The sequence below is a fragment of the Pygoscelis adeliae genome, unplaced genomic scaffold (assembly GCF_000699105.1).
Source record: "Pygoscelis adeliae isolate BGI_AS28 unplaced genomic scaffold, ASM69910v1 Scaffold36, whole genome shotgun sequence".
Taxonomy (NCBI): Eukaryota; Metazoa; Chordata; class Aves; order Sphenisciformes; family Spheniscidae; genus Pygoscelis; species Pygoscelis adeliae.
Genome location: NW_008824934.1, coordinates 770,764 through 791,405, shown reverse-complemented (window position 1 = coordinate 791,405; position 20,642 = coordinate 770,764). Strand labels below are relative to the sequence as shown.

General features: G+C 44.9%; 1 protein-coding gene across 1 annotated transcript in view; it reads right to left on the bottom strand.

Moving 5' to 3' along the window:
• LOC103917935 (Golgi integral membrane protein 4-like) overlaps positions 1-20,642 on the bottom strand; it is a 36,850-nt gene that overhangs the window by 1,937 nt on the left and 14,271 nt on the right. The window contains exons 5-13 of the mRNA XM_009325157.1: positions 17,829-17,979; positions 13,735-13,817; positions 9,816-9,971; positions 9,407-9,685; positions 8,579-8,736; positions 4,416-4,624; positions 1,680-1,747; positions 1,266-1,364; positions 1-71 (exon numbers count right to left, since the gene is read on the bottom strand). Coding sequence (XP_009323432.1) covers positions 1-71; positions 1,266-1,364; positions 1,680-1,747; positions 4,416-4,624; positions 8,579-8,736; positions 9,407-9,685; positions 9,816-9,971; positions 13,735-13,817; positions 17,829-17,979 — 1,274 coding nt within the window. The remainder of the gene's footprint in view (positions 72-1,265; positions 1,365-1,679; positions 1,748-4,415; positions 4,625-8,578; positions 8,737-9,406; positions 9,686-9,815; positions 9,972-13,734; positions 13,818-17,828; positions 17,980-20,642) is intronic.

Below are 20,642 nucleotides of genomic sequence, written 5' to 3'. Positions count from 1 at the left end.
ATTTCTTGCTCCTGATCTTCTTGATAGTCATCCATTGGGTCTTCCCTGGGCTTGGCAGGTCTGTCAGCATCCTGAAAAATACAGAAAGTCAGACACTGTTGACTGTGCCCCAGCCTACTTCCATTCCCTGCCAGGGATACAGCTCTCTTGGATTAGAGCCCCAGGTCTGGAAGACTGGGCTACAGATCAGGAATCAGGGGGCAGCAGAGAGACAATGAGGCAACCCCAACTCCATTTGTACTTTCTCCACCCAGTCTCTCTTCCCACCTGCTGGCAGCAACTGCCCAGCTCCTTCCGCTGTGGAGAGAGAGGCCCCTCCTGCAGCAGGAAGGTCCCAGGGCCAGGGCCCTTGCACATGCTGCTCTTGCATCAAGTCCCAGGACTGCAGGGAATCTACAAGTTATTTAGGGTAGAGCTTTAGGGACCACAGCACAGCCCTATCAGAAAGTCAGGTATTTATGTCACTAATTCCTTCCACATTTTCACTAATCTTAAGGAGGTGTTGCTCTGTTGGTGCCAGCATCTCTTTCTTGTTTGATTTCATTGGCCTGGATTTCTTTTTTACTTTAAACCTCACTATTAATCATGATTTTAGAGCCTGACAGATAAAACACTTCTTTTTAAAACAAGCAACACTCAGCTGCTTGTCAAAACAAGCTAACATTTCCCTGATGCAGTCTGACTTCAGACAGCAAGAAGCACTTTGCAAAATAAATGGATTCCATCTGCAAGCAGGCAAACGAGGAGGCAGAGTTCTCACGTGTTGTCACTGCTGCCAAGAGCCTGCTGCATACCCATCCCAGGAACAGCAATGGCTGCTCTGACCAGACCCCAAGCATAGGCCCATATTGTTGTCTGGTTTTGGTCTCTCAAGTGCTTGAAAAGATACAGCACCTCTGCAGTAATAGCTGTGGAGTGACCCATCTCCTATTCAATGTCTCTCCAGCCACGTAGGTGCTGCAAATGCTTGCTTGTTGGCTTCAACAAGCAGAGAGGACAGAGCCAGAGCATGTTCTGGTAGTGACCAACCCACTGATTCTCAGAAAGAGGTTTCTCCTGCCTGCCATATCCCTGCAGTGGGATTATGGATCCATCCAGGAACATGATGTTTTCCTTTGAGTCCTTAAGCTCTCTGCCTCCCCCCATTCATAGCTGGGGATCTCTCCCTGGCCCCTGCTGATTGCCCTCATGTTAGTCACCTTCAGTGGCTTCTCCTTAGACTCTTCTTTCATGCTGGGCTCCTTGAACTTCTCCAAACCTCCCACCTTCTCTTCAAAGTCAGGTCTCTCCAGCTCAGCTTCCTCAAACTCATCCTCACCTTGGTTATTGGGATCCTGGGCAGGATCTGCAGCATCATCTGGCATCTGGACAAGAAAGCCTCTTGTGAATACCAGGCAGGATTATCTACTTGGGAGACAGAGGCCAAGGTGAGCCTGCCTTCACCAGCAAGCAGGAAGTGCTGGCTTGTAGCACTTCAGTCGCACCTCTCTTCAAGCATGTTAGTGGTTCTAAAAACAAAAACCCCAGTCTTTGTTATCCCTCTGAATCCCTTCAGAACCAAGGAGTTTGGAGTTGCATGTTATAGAAAATTCTGGGAAAGCATCGACTTAAGTGGGACAGCTGGATTCTTATTCAGAGCTAGGGTTGCATCCAGATGACAGCACGACAGCATTACTTACCATTGGTTCCTGGACAACAGTCTCTTTCTGAGAATGCAAGTTCTCCTCTCTCTCAATCACTCCTGCATCTGCAAGGAAAAGGGACAGTTATCAGTGTACTCGCTCAAAAGTCAGTGTCACCAGTTAAGATTCCCACTGCTGGGGAGCAGCTGTGTTAACTCTATGTCAAGTAGGGATTTGTCTCGTCCTGCCTGCAGGTTGAGGCAGACAATGCTCTATGTATGTTTTCAGAGGAACTCTTCTTCAAGAGTTCAGGGCAAAGCAGCACTATGCTCCTACAGCTGCCAAAATTGCTTCCTTGTCCCCTAGGCTGGGGCATAAGCATGTGTCGAAGCATGCCCCTAACTTACTGAATAGCACATATGATACAAAGGCAAAAACCAGCTCTGAATTCAGCCCCTAATCTATATTAAGATGCACCTTTCTCTCATGCCACTGCTAAGTCTGGGCAGTATCTATAGCAGCAATCCAGCCATGCAGCCAGTCAGACCATCGCTGGGAGCCGAACTAGACCCCGGCAGGTCAGTAGGTCAGTGCCACCTTCCCCTTCGCTGGCACACAGCTGCTGACAAGATGACATCAGAACAAAAGGCAGGCTTCCTGTGTCAGGTGGGGGGACATTCAGGGCAGGAGGAGAGTACTAATGAGAGAAAAATACAGCCTTTTAAAAATATAGCCTTTGCTTTCAACTAAGTAAAGGCCTAATCTTCACCCTGAATTGGATATGGCTCTGACATGTCCCAGCTCTGGCACTCACCACTCTGTCTGCCATCACCAAGGGCTGAGTGCTTCTTCCCAAAACATTAAAGGAGCCTGTGAGACAGTAGTGTTCCCAACTGGACAGCAGCACGGCCAGGGCAGTCCAATCATTACTTTGGTTGTTAATTCCAATTAGGACACAGAGGTCAAGGGCTATTGGTCCTCATGTTCCCTTATACCTGCCACGAGGGCTTTTCTTTTCAGGGTAGAATACACTTTGATGTGAACCAATTAGTTCAGTTCCTCTAAGGGGAATTGCTGAAAATCAGGTCAGCAAAACGTGAAGTAGCAGCTAAACATAGGTGTGGGAAAGCACAGGAATACCAAACCTCCTCTTCAAATGGGCATCTGTATGCACATTAGCTGTTACCTAACTGTTGCTGTTCTGGAAGGGAGGACTTCACCTGCAGGGAGTGAACTGAGCCAATAGCCTGGGAGGAAATCGCCCATCTTGGGTGATTTCAGCCTTTTGATCCAAGATTCAGTTAGAACCACTGACCTTCATCTCTGCCCCATGACATCCCTCCTCTGTTCCAAATCCAGAGCCAGAATCTACTGTTAAGAAACCAGGCTGATACCATCTTTATAATGTTTAATAGGATGTAAGTCAGCATTTCGAATGAGATCCTCACAGGAGTCTCAGCTCCCAGCTTCCCTGCCTTACTGCATTCAAGACCGCAGCAAAAAATTAGCTACATGAATAAGCCACTTAGTCATTCTACCTCAGTCTGGCAACATACAGAATTAGCATTAGTCATATCTACATTTCAGTGTCTCTTTTTGACAAAGGTAACTAGCTAGCTTCCAGATCTTACAGGTTATTTCCATGTGTGTGAGAGAAATTGATGGTGGAGTCTGTCTACAGCAAAGAAATCTGTTTACAAAATGTTCACACTGTGTATCTTGGCCCCTTGAGCACAGCAGAGCATCTCTGCACAGATTCTCAGACTGGACACCTCTGCTCAAAAGCCCATTTTAGCTCTCCGCTGGCTTACTGTAATACATTTTTGATGTCATCCTTATTTGCTTCCAAAGGAAGTTTGTAGCTTCCCTCTTACGCTTGTAGACATACAGCTGCAATTAAGTCAACCTTCCCTTTGTCACTGGACCTATGGAAGTGCTCCAAGCCCCCGCTCACCCACTGTAATTTTCTGAAAGGTCTAGTCATTTTACAGCTGTTTTCTGTTGTTTCACACAACACAAATAGTTATTTAGTTGTTCCCTCATTTTGCCACTCACATGTGACTACCATTACAGGCCAATTGATAAACCTCACCTGGAAAATGAGGCAAAGAAAAGATTCTGCCCTCACATGCATAATCTAATGGTTTACTCATTAGTTGGTTTCATAGTGTGATGATGAACTTTACACCAAGTCAAATGTTTCTCCCAACCTGTTATTAGCCAAGTGAGTCAATGCACAGGGGTCTGAACAGATCCAGATCAGAAGACTGAGGAATTCTAACACGCTGTTCTAAAAGCTGGCCTTTAATTGCCCAAATGCAGTTACTTACTAGACTTTAAAATAGCCGTAGGTGCTCTGTTGGCTGACTGACAAATGCAACTAGCTGCCCTTGAATTTATTTGCTTTTAGCCCCTTAAGGACAGTTGGGAAATATTCTGCCCTAAGTTAGAAAACCCACTTCTAAAAAAATTAAATCCATTCCAATGGGAGACTGAGATCAAGTCTTGCAAAAAACAGTGACATTTTCCCCATCACTCCCATAGGAAAGAAAGAAAGAATTGACTTACACAGATTTTGAGTTCACTACCTTGGAAATGTGTGAGGATGCAGGACAACAGGGAACAAAAATGGAAAACTGTCCTGGCTTTTCATTTGACCAAGGACAATAAAAGCACAAGAATTTTTCAAGAGTTGTAAGGTTTTCCTCTCACACAAGCAGAAAGCTTTTCTTGCTCCCCACCTTGATTAGCAATAAATTAGTACCGTACAGCATAGGATTAGGGAAACCATACCCATTTCGAGTTCCTCATCATCTGTCCTTTCCTTCTCGCCTTCCTCATCAGCTATTTGATGCTCTTCCCCTCTCTTCTGATTGGGTGGCTGTGGGCTGCCTTTCTGCATCTCTTGCCCAGGCTTGGGGTCAGAATGAAGGCTCTTTGGGTAACTGCGCGCTTGTTCTTCATCCATCTGGGCATTCACTTTGTTAACTATGTCTTTCCAGCTGCAACAAGGGTACGGAACAAAACAGAACCCCCCTGCCTCAGTATATCAAGAGATATTTCATAGTGCTATTTCATAATGGCAAGCAAAGAAAAAAAACTCCAACACACGCAGAAGTTTGTCCTAATTTAACTTTTTGGCAAAACTAACAGATTGCATTAGTTACAGTGATATCTGCTTGAGACAGAACATTTAATATGCCACATAAGTACAAAATAAGTTATGCTTTATAAACACAATTTATTGTATAACTACTTAATAGTATTCATATGATACAATAACATATCCACGTAGCAATAAACTCCAATTCTAAATAGATACTTACTCATGCCTCACACATACACAAATACACAAATCTAAGTTTTGGAAAGAATATCAAAAACATAAGTCCTCTTTATTGTTCCAACATAATTTAAAATGAAGATGCTACTAAAGTAAAACTGTAGAATTTTGGCCTATAAGGAGAAAAAACCTTTCAAAATAAACAGGAAAGCTGCAATACAAAATTGACAGTTTCCATCATCTGATAATTTTTTTTAAAGCTACAAGCTCTTTACGAAGCTTTGCAACTGGGATGGGTACTTTAACCAGCATCTGTTTATAAAACTCTTCCACAGCATGCATCTGTCCCCTGTACAAACCCAAACAGTGAAAACAGAACTAGCTGAAAGGAAACATTCGCATATTGTTCTGATTTTTTTTTTTTGTGAACATGGGAAAAAGCATTTCGTTTCTTCATTCAATGAGGGAACCACGTTCCACTATGATTTACTGTTTTTCCTACCACCACCCCCCAAATGTTTTCATCCATCTACTGACCTGAAAAATCAATTATCCATACACAGCTCTCGGGCAACCACTTTCAGGCAGCCATAGTCAGGAATTCTTTCCTCTGTAATCGTTCCACCTCAAATACACTTCTCCTGATGTCTACAGCAGTATCTACGTCTGCTTCCTTCTTAACAGAAGTGCCTCAGAGGGACAAGTGCTTGCTATCAAGGTATATGCCAAATGCAACACATTTTTCATTAACGCTTCTCTGCCTGCAGCAATAGCACAGCTCACGTGGATACCCAACCAGCAGCTCAGCAGCAGAGCGCTTAGTAGCATAACACCATTCCACTGCATGGAAATGAACTGGAGGTCAGAGAAGAAACGGAGTATCTTCATATTAGTTTGAGCGAACCCCTGAAAAGCCCAGAAGGCAGGGCTGTCTCACAAGGAGACATTTTTCTTCCTAAATATCCTTACTCAGAGACAGAAACAAAGAAGGGTAAAGGAAGGGATGAAATCCCAATAATAGGGACTCTCAAAAGTGACTGAAATAAAAACTTTTAATCTGCATAAGCTACCACCAGTTTCATGCAGGATTACTCCTTGGTCTAGTCTGTCCTGCTACATGAGCCAGCTGACATTTAAATTCGGCTTAAGACATTTAAGTTTTTAGCTGCTGAGAAAGGACAAGTGGCCTTAGCTTTAGTAGCTTTTTAAAGCCAGCATACTACCACCACACAAAACTTTCAGTAAGAAAAATCATAACCCAGCCTTCAGCTCAGATTTCCCCTTTATAAAACCATCAAAATGCAAATTGGCCATCAAGAGCTCATCTGGAATCTGCTGGTCTCAGCCACCCAGTGCAACAGTTCTTGGCATTGGATGCATAGCCTCTTTTGTACTCTACTGCGGTTTGATATTGTTCTTGGCATCGACACCTTCCGGAGAAAGTTGGTTTATGCACTCCTTATCACAAATCTCATGCAGTGTAAATAACAGCCTCCAGCTGCTCAGTAATTTCTTGATGATAGATCCAGGAAAAGAAAAGCACACCAAACATACCATGATCTCGGTCCTTGCAGAAATCATTTGCCAAACAAATCCAGTATTTGCATTTTCTGCTTCACAGAGTAGTGACTGTATCCTTTCTAGGCTCTACATAGCTGAGGAAAGGCCATTCTGCCATCACAACTTCAACCCTCACCTTCAGTTACACCCACACAAGTCCCTCCCTGTAAAAAGGCAGAATATCCTCTGTGCTGTTACTCTGTGTGTCCATGCAGATGTCATCTCTTAATGCAGTACGGGGAGCACATTGCCCTTTAAAGAAATACGCAAAGCACAATCTCTGGCCTAGGAAGATTACAGGTTAAGTGAACAAACAAAAATGGCAGAGAAGAATGGGTAGGATCAGGCTGAATTTAGAATGAAATCCAGAAGTCACCTCTACAGATAAAACAGAAATTAAATCTTGTTTGCTCCAGTAAACTGGCAGATATGACCTGGACACACACAGGGGATAAATAAGTTAAATGAGGAAGCACTATTTTCAGAGTCAGTTTTTGGAATATGGCCAGACTTTGATGAATTGCAGCCTCAGAAAGACATTTTCTTCCTTTTGCAAAACAGACTGGTCTCCTGTGAGTGCTGCTGAGACAGTAAACAGTTTCTCCTGTGCCTGTACAGCATCCAGTACAACAGAATCCTGGTCCCTGACCAGACTCCCAGGTACTACAGCAATACAAGTCACGTACTGTAGGAATTATCCATTCTGTTACCTGCCTGGAACAGGTAGGTTCATGCCGTTCTCTGAACCTCTGCCCTTTCCAAGGGACTCCCCTCCCACGAGCTCTCCTCTCCCGTTCACCCCAAGAACAGGTCTGGAGAATACATTGTACTGAGGATGTCCGATACGAGCAACAGTCCCAAGTTGCAGGGAATTTTAATACCAAGGTTTCAGCTAAGATCAGAAGATTGTGCCAGTTACAAGTCTTTTATTGTAAACGATCCTTGTATTGATATGGTTGAATTGGTTTGACTTCTCCAGATGAAGCTGAAGTTGATACAAAATACATCATCTCAAGTGCAGGTATGCAGGAATATAGACAGGACAAAAGCCTGGGCTGTCTGATGGATTCTGGCTATGTCCTCATTTCTGGCATAAACTATTGCTGTAAACTGTTTTACCCCATTCTGGATAAATCCCATAGTTTCAGGATCACTCAAGACCTGTCTGACTTTTCATGTTCTAATCGGCCTCTGTGAAGGAAAATCCCTAGCATACCTCAGAAGTGCACTGGCAACAGGAACCCAAGCTCCATTCCCTGGGAGGAAAGAAAACACAGAAGATAGAATACAGAGTTTGGGAATTTGTCTTTGCCCTAGAAGCAAAACCAGAAAAAACTCTAGTACCTAACTGGGGCTGGTTGCCTGCTGCTTCTAGATTACCATATAACCTTGGAGATGAGAAGCTTTCAGATCTTCAATGTCTGGTTGTTCCTGCAGAGCTTGGCAGATTACTGATTAATTAGCAGAAAAAATGAGCAAGTTGCAGCTCTAATATACAACTTAATGCCTCTTATTTATAGAAACTGAAGGAGTTTTTAGCCACCCTTGCTGCTGCAGATGGGTTGCTTCCATCAATGCAGAATTTCTTCAGTTTGCTAAACAAAACAGGATATTTAAGTCACCATCACTGAAAGGGAGGAGATTTCTTGAAGTCAGTTCAGACTCCCATCCCACCCTCTCCTCTAGCTAGTAGGAAATCCATGCTGACCTGATCTCACTCAGCAGTAACTCCTCTTTCTCCCTCCTCCTCACACAAAACACTTTACCAAACAGTTCAAATACAAAGGCAGCCTACAGAGCATGCACCAATAATGTAAGAGCCTTTTATTTTTTTTGGTTTTTTTGCCAGCACAGCACCCACAGCAGGCTGTGCATTCAATGACACAACATAGCCTGCAACACGACTAGTCTTCTGCTTCGGCTGAGATAGAGACCTGGCAGCAACATTCAGTTACAAGAATTAGACAACAGTGGGACCAATAACTAACACTTTCTTCAACCATCTTTCAAGTAGAAACCACAATAAACACAAGAAGAGAGAGACCAGGGACCAGCATGTATGGTACCTTTGAGCCTGAACACTGAGAGCAGAAGGGAGGTTTTTTCCACCAACCTTTGCATTTGCACCTGTTTGCTCCCTGTAGAGTGGTGGTTGTCTGGCATCTGGGGTTTTTCTGCTGCAGAGGGTTGTTTCAGATCAGGTAGTGACAATCCAGGAGCCTGGCTTTCCTCATTGCTTTTCACCTGAATGCGCATCACCATCTTTAGATCCTGCAGAAAAGACACATGCATACTCAATATACACAAGGATATACACAAGCTCCTAATCTTATCAGATAGCTGCAGAGCTCCCTTGCATTTGGGCAGGCTTACGGGGCAGAAAAATCAAAGAACAACAGATTCAGAAGTGCTCCAGAACAAATATACAGTCCTGTCCAGCCGGTGTGCAGTAAAAGAGGTCCTTCTCCTTCCACAGAGCCAAGGGGAAATAATTTGGATCCTACATGACCCAAGCTTGTGTCTTGAATAGGTGAACCTCCAAAAAAGAGGAACACAGCCACCTCTAAAAAAACCCCACACATGTTGCCATTATAATACTTACTATAATTATAGTCTAACCACACTGCAATTATTGTCATTTTTTTAGAGCTTTACTTTCTATAAGCTCACTCTCAATCACCCCAGGAGGCAAGGGAGCTGCTTTTATGATTTACCCTTTGCAGATCCGGCAGGAACCAGAACAAGAACCCTAGCCCGTTCATCTGAGCCCAGCCACTAAACCACAAACTCGTAAGAGTATTCAGGAGTCTGAAACCTGAGGCCAGGACAGTTTCCACATCAGGGAAGTGGAATGCACATATGCATGTCATTACAAATATCATAGTTTTGAGCTTCAAAAGCAAGGGCTACACAAAACAAGCACCAAGTGTGCAGAACTTACTGGGTTCCCATTTGGTAGACTGTTCATGGTCCGGGTGAATCGGATCACATGGCCATCGCCGCGTCTTGCTGGCCAGGCTGGCATAGCATCTGGCAGTGAATTGGCATCTTGCAGTGGGGCTGGATGGGTGAAGAGCACATTAGCCTGTGGCCTCGGGCCATCGTTACTGTACGAGTTCTGCCCCTGCAGCAGAGGGCCATCTGCCTGCTTCTGAACGCCAGAGACTTGTGATGCCAGCGGGTTTCCTACAGGGCGATTCTCCTGATTGACTGGAAAAGCCTGCAAAGAAGAAAGGACAAGAGCAAACTCGAGGAAGAAGCTCAGTTCCCTCCAGTTCAAAGCCCCATGCTGAAAACCCACAGAAGCCCTGCAGAACTCTCCTCCCTGGGGTTTCCTGGGAGTACCACACCTTCTGCCTCACGAGCTGCAGCTGGCTGTTGGCTGGTGCCATGGGCTGCTCCTTCAGCACCTGAAACTGCTGCTGCCCCTTCCCAGCTCCTCCTGCTTTGAAGCTTGGCATCTTCTGTAGAGCTTCCTTGAGCTGCCTGAACTCTTCCATCTGGGCCTGAGAGGATGAGAAGGGCACAGAGAAACCTCACACAATAACAGAGTTAACTCCTTGCTGAGAATAGCCACTCTTTTACGGCCAGTTGTTCAGCACAGATACACTACTAAAGAAGATATATATATATGAAAGGCTGGAGATAATCCACAACCATTAATGACAAGCCCAAGCTAGTCTTCAGCTTTCCCTCCAGATTTCATGGATATTCTGTGCCAGTCTTGCATCTTATTTTATTGCATACTTTTACCCTGGAAGTGCTGGCCCATGACACCGATTCTTTGACCAATGCTATTTAGTGCACGAGTCATCGACATAACTCTTGCCTTTGCACAAGAATTGTATCCTGGGTCTTGTTAGGTGTGGCTCCCTCTCCTCCTGTGCTTCACACACATGTACCTTCAAGGTCAGCTTTTTTTCTTCCTGTGGAGGCAGTTCTCCACAGATGTGCTCATCTCAGCAGGGCTGACAGTAATTGGCGTAATCCTACTTGACAATTCAATTTACTTTGCAAGACAAATGAAAATTGATTCTCCTGGACTGTTAAGCAAATGCAACACTTTTCTCTCTACTGCAGCTTATTTCGTCCATCTCCAACCCTGAAAAGTAGGGCTTGAAAAAGCTACTCAGGAAAAGCTTCCGTACTCTTAGCCCAGTTATTTATAGGAAAGTGAGGGCAGAGAACTTTTCATATGCTTGCCAGGGTACCTGGAAATGGACCAAATTAGGGACTGAACAAAGTAGGAAAGCTTCCAAGCAGCAAGGAAAGTTTAGCAGGAAATTAATTCCTGAGCAGGCTCTGTTGATTTCAGTTCTTCCCCCTGAAATTTGACCTTAAAATTAACATTAAAAAAAACAAAACAAAACCCAACAAAACAACTCAGCAAAGCTATCATAAAAGGAATGAGGAAAAGGAAGCCAAGAACAGTTCATGGGATATAGCCTTAGTTAGTAGGAGACTGCTTCCAGTCAGAACAAGCTAGATGAAAGCAAAACTTGTACCCATCAAAAGCCTGTTAAGGTGGTCAGCCCAGAGGGAAAGCAGCTTTGTACTAGCCTTAATGCACAGCCTCCCACATGCTGTTTGTACCCCGTTCACAGCAAGCTGTGCATACATCACTTGATGCCTCCGTGCCTGATTTTACCTGGCAGACCAACTGATATGACAGCTACTGCAGGCTCAGTAATCTGGCTAGGGCTTGTGAAACGTGTTTGAATCCTTGGAAAACGAACATGTCACCTAGAACGCAAATTACTCCCCTGAACTTTCACCTGCCAGAAGGAAGCAAGGTCAACAACAGGATACTCAGCACAAATTGACACTGCAACGAAGAGCTGCAGTGCTGATAAAGCAGCTGGGAGTCTTTGTGGGTGTCTGCTCTAATACGTGGCATCTCGCCCCACTGAAGGCAAATGCAATTTCATTCACCTTTGTGTTATGAAACACTGATGAGACACTATAAAGGACTGATCAGAAAACTGAACAGAACACTTAAGATTTAACACTAGGCTCACTGTCAAAAAGATCCAAAGTATTTTCTGAAGTCATTGGGAACAACCACTGCCACTTCCATAAGAGCCAGGAACAGCAGTCAGACAGATGGTTGGAGCACAACGTTGTTACACAACTGTCTAGTACATTTAGAGCAGGGAGTGGAGCCCTGTCTCCCACACCTAGGGCAAATCCTTTTACTCTTGCTCGCTTTTAATTTTGGCAAGAAATGACAGTGAGCTATTTCTTGCAAACTACTTTTCCCATCGGTCACAACACTGAAGGGGCCAAAAGTTAAGACTGGCAGCACAAAAGCTGCCACCATGTTTTCCAGTCTGCAAGCACTTGACTTTGTGGCCTCAGCCATCTCTAGCCAAGTTTTTTTTAATGCTGTTCAGAGTATGCACTAGTTTGTGCACTTGAACTGCCGATTGCCTTCTCTAATGCAGCACAGTTAGTCGAATAGCATTTGAAGGGTACTCTGCTGAAGAGTAATTCAGGACTGGCCCTACACGGTGTGCCAGATGCAAATACACTCAGCATTGCCCCAGCAAGACAAAAGTAGAAATACGTAATGGCAACCAGAGGACCTTTGATCAACTGATATCGACCCACGTTGTCAATGGCAGGGGCCTGTATGATGGGAGCTGAGCGAGTCTCAATGCTCCTTGAGAACAAGCTACAGAGCAGTGACACTGGCAGCTACTTCAAGAGTTTGGTCAGGAGGCCTAAAAATGAAGGCTGAGACTCATTCTAATAGCAGAAGGTGTGAATGTAGACTTGCCAGGGGCACTGGAGAAGCTTGTAATCACATGCTGTTTCAATTCCTGGTATGGGCTGGCTGGACTGAGCCCTACGGACACTAGACGTCTTTGTTTAGTTTCCAACAAGTACACTGCAGGCAGTATCACTGCAGAGAATCCTACCAGTCTGCCTTAGCCATGTGGAGGAGGAGGGTTAAAAAGCAGTTCAGTGGTAAGTCACGATTATGAAGGCAGGCAAGTCAAATACACTGATGGTCTACCCGAGACCCCTCAAACCACATCTGACATGAGCCGAAGAGCTATCAACTGACAGCTGCCTGCCATGTCAGTAACCTGGGCTTCCTGTCTGGAGCAACCAGTTATCTGTGAAGTTTGCAATGCCCTAGAGCCGCTTAGTCCCTGCTATTTTGCAGGGCAGAGCAGGCCAGAACTCAAGAGCAATCTTGTAGAAGTCAAAACCCACTCTCCCCCCCTCCAGTTCAAGTTCAGCATCCAGTTCAGGGGAAGAATCAGTTGTCAACAGCATCTAACCACAACTAGCTCCTTGCTTCTGGGCTTATCCTAAAATCCAAGGGAGTGCTTGACAGAAGGCTGTTAATTAACAACAGAAAAGACTAATTCAGACTGCGACGTGACTTTTAAAGTGTATTTACAAAGCTGCTTGTGTCTTGGCTCAGTACAAGAGCTTCAGACAGACACTGTAGAGACATTAAGTCCTCCCACTTCTCCCAGCATACCCTGCTTTCTCCCTTCTCCCAGGTCATCTGGGAGCTTCAGCTGGGTGAGCAGAATTCTGTGAGGTCAGGACTTCCAGTGTGCTGAGGAGGCTCACACCATCTCCATAGCATGAGCACACCACAATATCAACAAAACTTTTGTTTTTTCCCCTGCAGAAAAATGCTTTTCTGTCTCTCTAGTCTTAAGCCAACACCACTTGCATATCTGCCCTGGCCTCCAAAAGCATTGCTCCAACATTTTTATTACTGAATACTAACTTCTTTTTTACACAGCTCTTTCCAAATTTTTTATAGGTCTCCCTCTCTGCTAAGGCTTCACAGGGAGATGCAGAAGGGGACCTTTTTCCCAGGATTGTTGCGTGTCTATTTGTAGTCTCGGCAAGGCACCTCTGCATTGCTATTTCTCTCTGCAATTAATTTTATAGGCATAAGCAGAGGCAATTCATCATCATTTAAGGTGGAAGTATTTGAGATGTGGGTAAGTGACAGGAGGCATTCCAGGGCTGGGAATATGCTGGTTCATGCTCGCTTGAACCACAGTGATTTGTGTAGCATGTCTGTATTTTCAGCTACTGGGACAGATTCCAGGCTGGAGAATTTTACTTGTACAGAATGCATCTATACTACCAGCACCTACCAGCACTCTTTAGGCAACTCACCACACTGGAACACAGTTGATAACTAGATTTATTATTTAGAGAATATTTGAAGGTGCACCCAGACCCCAGTGAAAGATTGTCCCAGGTAGCCACAAACACCCCCTTGTTGATTACCTGGGCACTAAGGAGCTGAGAGTGAACTTCCTGGTGGGCCTTCCGAAGAAGCTTGCTCTCTTCTCTAAGTTTAAAGACTGTATCTGCAAGAGAAGAAGAAATTCAGTTAAGAGAGCTATTTTTGCAAGTGTAGTATCTCTCTTCCTTACCGTAAATTCCTCTTGACCTTATAGATCTCTCCAAGCCCAGGAATTACAGTGAGGAACTAGCTAGGGACTAGCCGAACACCCTGACGAACCTGAACCATCATTCCTTTCAGCACTCAGGAGTCCTGCCCATCCAAGGAACTTCCTCCTCTCCGGAGTGTCCCTGCTAACTATTGCTATCAGGGTCAGGCTCTTGCTGTACTTGTTATCATAGTAAGATACTTGTTTCTTCATTTCCCTTGCCCATTGCAGCTGAATAGCAGGGAGAGCAGCGAGGAGTGGTCACTGCCCCTACCTGTGGTAACTGGAAGACTGAGAAACAGCTACAAGAGGGGTCCTGTCAGGTCTCCTGAACCCACAGCAGATGCAATAAGGAGGTTCCCTCCTACTGCACAGAGACGCTGCCTCTTGAAAGGATGGTGCAAACAAAAAAACCCACAACCCACTTACAGAAAGCAATCACAGGACAACTTGGTCCTCGGGCACATTTATTCCTGTTAAGTAGCAAGCTGTTAAGTAGCAAGCTTGTGCCTTGCAGTGCCCAGGTTGGGCTCCTTTCAAGCTCTTTGTACACTCCTAAGTACTTCAGTGACAAGACATACAAGGCACTTATGTTTCACTGCCGTGAATATAACTCTGTATCCTCCAATAAAAAGAAAGACTGTGTCAAAAAATGTCAGCCTTTTTTTGGATCCTGAAGCTCTCTTAAAATATCATTGGAACTGCATGCACTGGGATTTCTCTGCAAACATAGTTGCACCCACCAGGATAAGGATGGGAATTTTTCCCATAACAGGATGGTCACTTTGCTGTAGGCGGAATTGCATGCAAGATTTCAGCTTAAGATTACAGATATTTCTGATTACAGTGGTATATCTTTTTTTTATAACATTCATCCCAGGGACAGGACATTTTGCCATTGAGGTTGGGTGCTGTGTTCTTGCCTTGCGGTGAAGGTTAACATCAAACGGAGAAAAGAAGGATCTGTCTTTCCTGCAGCCAGAAGGAAATGGGGAATTATGTCCTATGGGACTACAGCTACAACAGCTTTAACTGAGTTACCTTGTGTACACACACTGCTGAAAGCACACACAGCTGTGGGTGTTGGCGTGGAGGAGTGAATAAGGAATATGTTTTTAGGCAGCTAGTCCAGGCTAGATGACAGCTAGCACAAGACTGCTACTGCTAAGACCTCTGACTACAATACAGACATTCCCCCAGGCCTTCAAGAGAACCGAAGGCATCTCAAGTGTGGGAGAGACATGTCCAAAAGAACCCTGCAGTTTCACTGAGTCAATACCTCAGTGACATCTAGGTCTTCAAAGCATATTCAGAAACTGGAAATCAAAACCTTCATGCCACTGTATGTCCTTCCTCTACCACCAGCATGGCAGACGCGAAACCCTGGTCCCAATGACCTCATCCGGAGTTTTACCACTGGTGTCAGTGGGAAGAAAATTTCAGCTGTAACTACAGGGTCCTTATCTCCAACAGAAGCTCAAAGATCAAAACTATCCCTCTGCCTTCAGAGCAGACTGTGCCAATGTGGGATGAGAAAAAAAAAAAGGAGAGTACAGAATTATCGTGGGGGAGCACAGCAGAGGACAGGCTGTGCTGGGGGTGTGAAATGCAGCATAAATAGACTGCAGTTCCTATAAAGCAGAGGAGAAAATAGTTCATAATGCCTAAGGAGAGGGCCTGGAGTAGAGGGAGGAGGCAAACAGGATTAAACAGGCCCCAGTTAAGAAGACCAGGAAGCTTCAGCTATCTGAGCATATACTCAGAACCCATTAACCAGCATTCAAAAACCACTTCCAAAAGCAGGGATTTTCAGGAACAGGGCACAGATACCCCAACAGCACCACAACCATTGGGTCACATGGCACAGCTGCACTGTCCCCAGATCCCAGCATCTTCTGCACGTAGATAGCTATGTCACCAACCTGAGAGCTGCCCCAAGGCTGTAAAGCAACCAGGACCACCAAGAGGAGCTACCAAACCCAGCTCCACCTGTGAAAGCAATCCCTCATACTTCCCAGTGGGCTTCTGCGTTCCCCCAGCATCCCTGGGGTGAGGGTTTCATTTTTGCAATTGAATCTAGCAAAAAATCCCTCAGTTCCATTTTAACAGCCCTGAGCAATGCCCACTGCTCAGATACCTCTTCTAGTTCTCTATTATACTCACTGACAGAGGCACGTCTTCCAACACATGTCTCCTGAGGGCACATTATGTATAGAAAATACTGGTGGAACATAAGGAGAGAAAATGAGGCATTAGAAATGCTACTAGCTCTCTGTCTTTGCCACCTCTCATGAGAATGTCTTGCTCTTTTCTATGACATGGTTACCAATACTTAAGGGAAGATTTACTAGCCAGCTTTGAGCTTAAAGCACAGGAGGGAGATGATACCAAGTGAACAGTAGCCTGGGAAGATGGACAAAGAATATTAGTATGTCAGCCTTAAGTTGACCTTCCTGACTAGCTTCCCTCTTTGAAGTGTTTTTCTAATCATTATTCTCCTTCCTCTGGCAGAATTCGTTTTCTTACTTCATTGGGGGCTGCATATTTCAAGAATAGAGACAATCAAATATTTAGGTTTCGCTTGCTTGTGCTCAATTCCCTCCTTCTAACCCAGGAGTGCTCATCAGATACTAGGGCTTTGTTGATAAGAGAAAAAAAAACAAACAAAACATCAACAGATTTCACTCTCCTAGACCTAATCTAAGTAAGAACAGATGTGAACCTTAAAACCCCCACAATCTAATTAAACAGCAGACTAAATAGAAACTACTCTTTGGAAATTAAAGGGATCAGCATTCTCTGCAATACTTGCACTATTAAATGCATTATAGACCTACACCATTAATTACAAAAAGTATGTTTAATTTGCTCCCAAGCTTAAATGTTAGAATTTACAGGATTCGAGTAGTATAGAAACTGGTTTCCATTATCAAAAGTGTACAGAGAAGTGGAAATGTATATTGAAATAGATGGGATACCTAAGCATCACAATGTTTTATCTCTGCCACAGAAAGCATCTCTGCTAACTTAGTTACACTCACCCACCAGAGAAAGGATAGGGTAAGGCAGCATTATCTGATGGACTAACCTGTTGTTTCTGCCCCAGCCTACTGTGGAACCACAGGCATGTACCTCTACCTTAGCGTCACGCCTTTTACTTTTAGATTATCTTATCTATTTTGAGCGTGACCTCCTTGGGACACGGACTGTTTCACAGTCTGAATACGATCAGCATCTGGCACAATAATTTGTTATCTTACCTGGCTCTAAACAAATTCTACACAAATAAGATAAGTAGCAGCTGCAGTAAGAGTAAGCAGCCAGCAAAAGTCAATTAGGCTTTTAAAATAACACCATCAAAATGTTGGTGTTGACAGAAGCCAGGGGTGCCCCATGCAGTATAACAGTGCAGGGGTCTCTGAACCCCAGAGAACTCAAAGTGTGGCTAAACCCAAGGTCACACAGTCTCCCATGGGGCTATAAAAAAAAAAGGAAGCTCCTCTCCTCCGTGACCCTACACTGACCGTGCAATTGCAGCCTGATCAATGCATTTGCCAGCCCAAGCAGCCAGAGGCTTTTGTGGTGTGTATTCCCACACAAAAACACCACCTGTGAACCCCAATGGCTTCCCTGGCATGGGGAAGCTGCTTGATAGCCTGCTCTGCATCTCTCCCCTCCCCTCAATGCAATCTCAGGGCACCTGGCCAGTTTTAACACTGCCCTTGTTCCTGCACCACCACCCTGAGGTAGGACAGTGCTCCAGTTGAGGTATGAAGGGGCTAAGGCACTGCACACACTCATACAGAAGTGTTCCCACAGTATCTGCAGACCTTTGGGGGGCCTGTAGAAGAAACACTGTCCTCTCCTGAACTCAGTTCTTCAGTCCTTTCTCTGCCTGGTGTCTTCTCAGCCCTCCATCACACTCACCCTGCAAGTTTGTGACTTCACTGTCCTTCTCCTGCTGCAGCTGGGCATATTTCTGGCTATGGGTCTCCAGTGTCTTACGATGTTCCAGTTTCAAGCTGTTGTGCTGCAGCTGCAGGTCAAGCAGCTGCTTCTTGACATCTTCGTGCTGGTTCTGAATACGAAAAGAAGTGACAGAGAGTCAGTACAAGGAGAAGAAGAGTAATTTAGCTATTGCCAAGTGCTGCTCGAGTGCCTCTGTTTAATAAATTGCTTGGGGAGACAGAAGAGATGTTCGTTCCTCCAATAAGGTAGCTAGAAATCCCAGATACAAGAAAATATTCTTTGTGTTCAGTGGTGCAGGAGGGATGTGAAATGCCAATTAAACTCTGGTTTGTGAAGTGGTTTGGGAGGTCTCCTTGGAAGCCACTAAACTGGAAGCAGAATGTGGTGGCAAGTCCACTCCTGCCTAAAAAAAGAGATGGAGACTCTGGGAGACAGCCAAGAACTACTCCTACTCTTGCCCAATTTCCCTGAACACCCTGCCCCGTGAGAGCAATGCAGGCTATAATATTTGCTGATATCAAACCAAATGCCTGTGGAACACCGCACAAATCCAAGGTCCTTTCCAGAGTCCCAGACATGCTGAAGGACAACATTACCTGCAAGGATTGTTTCCATGGTACACATAGCATCAGCCTGCACATTGCATTACAGGAGTAGTTCACCTTTAAGTAGGGCTAAGGTCTAATTCCCATTGCCCTTCTGTGTGCAGGTATTGCTAGTCACTTAGGACACATGGACACCTAAACACTTAGGTTGTTCTCTCTGCTTGGTTTGCTTCCCGATAGCCTGGCTGTTCTCCCACCCACCACTCCAAGCTGCTAGAACAGGAGGGAGACCTTTTGCAAGTGTACCACATCCTCTCAGTAAGACTAGAGAGAGCCCACACTCCTCATAGTAACATGGGGCTCACAGGCACAAAATGCCAGGATAACAAGACTCCCACAAGACCACGGACTATTTCAAGCAGGCCAAGAATTCATCGGATAGAAGTGGGTTGAAGAGCTGTTCTCTTCTCCCCTCCCCTCTTGCAGAGCCCAAGAACAAAACATGCTGAGACATCCTTTTGCTCAGACCCATTGAACCAGAATTCACCTCCTTTTTTGCTCCCATGGTAACCTAGAGAGTCCTTCCACATTCAGTTTGTCAACACCAATTATGTATGCAGATTGATTGGCTCACAGGTGAACCCTGGCCCTTCCACACAATAGCTCCTCAGGACTCAGGCAGCAATTTCAATCAGCCTTCCTGTAAAAAAAAAAATCTTCTTTTTTAAAAAACCCAAACCTCTAAATGCTATCGATGATTGCATTTATCCCCAGTAAAACAAAGCATCTGTGGCCCAGGCATTCTCCCCGAAGCAATTATCCTCCACTAAAGGGAAAGAATAACTGTGCTCCAAAAATACATGCAATACAGAGGAAAAAGCTATCCATATGGAGGGGTCCCAGAGACAGAACAAAGAACAGAGACAAGAATGTCAGGTGAATCAGATCACAAGATAAGGAGGGAAAATAAAGAGAATAAAAGATTCCTGCTTTGGCTTTCAAAGACATTAGGTACTTACAGTTCTCATCAGAGCCACTGGCAGAAAGCACTGCAGAGGAACCACATCCCTAAAATCATTTTGATACTAAACACCTCAGAAGCCACCAACATTAGCAAGTGAGAATTGATTTTAACAAGAAACTCTAAGCAATTCAAGGAATTTTAAGTCCTCATCAGCTCAGGTCAATTAATTTCTAGCTCATATTCTGTCTGGCAGGTGATGTGCATAATGCCTGTCCCCAGACTGCTCACAGTCAGGAAGAAGGAAGGGAATATTCATCCTTTGATAGCAGCAGGAAGCTGAAGAGAGAGATAAGTGCCTTGACCAAGGTCACACAAAGCACCTGAGGCCCAGTCCAGCTCATTAAGCACACAGAGCATCCTCACTCCCAGCTGGTTTCCAAGGATGGCTGTGACCAATGTATGGAAGCTTCAGGAGGAATCTAAAGATGCTGTTTTACTGTAGTTGTGGGACAGGAGGTCTGGAACATGCTACGAGTGATTAGTTTTCAGAGAAGCAACTTAACTAAGCAGAGCATTCCTGACCCAGTCAGTTCTACCAAAGCTAGGTATGCTGACAGCCCCGAGGAAGCCAGGAACCTCTCATGCCCAGAGCTGCCCATCTGACTGTAATGTCATTCCCTTCTCTACCTCATAGATATGCTGTTTTACTCAGTCAAGCAGAAACTGCAAGACACAGGACATGAGTGTTGTGCAAATCATGTACAAATGCAGCTGGGGCTGAGGGAATACAGAGGGGCCATGCTGTCATGACATTTCACTCTGTGTCCCTACCCATCGTGCCCAACACTGCAATACAGGGAAATCGTATCATTCAGGAAGTCAGCTAATCTGTCAAAAATCAGGAGTCCTTCAACCCAGCTATATGAATTCAGGCCAGCAAGTCCTCTCATCCCACCTTCCCTTTGCTGTTCAGACATGTAGTGCCCAAGATGCATCAGCTATGGAGTAGCTCTATCTCGGCAAGGTCTCTGGGGAAATGGGCAGGTGGGGGGGCGGGCAAAGAGAAAGAATAAAATAAGAGTACCTCAAAAACATGTACTTCTGCCATGATTTAGAAAGCAGCTTTGTAGATAGCATTGTACAAAATGGAATCAGTAACTGGATGCTTAGCCCACAAGCAAAGGAAGGGCACACCTCATTGCAAGTTTCCAGCTTCCAGCAGTTTCAGGAAGTCCATGTCAAAAATCTTTTGTTTAAAGCCAC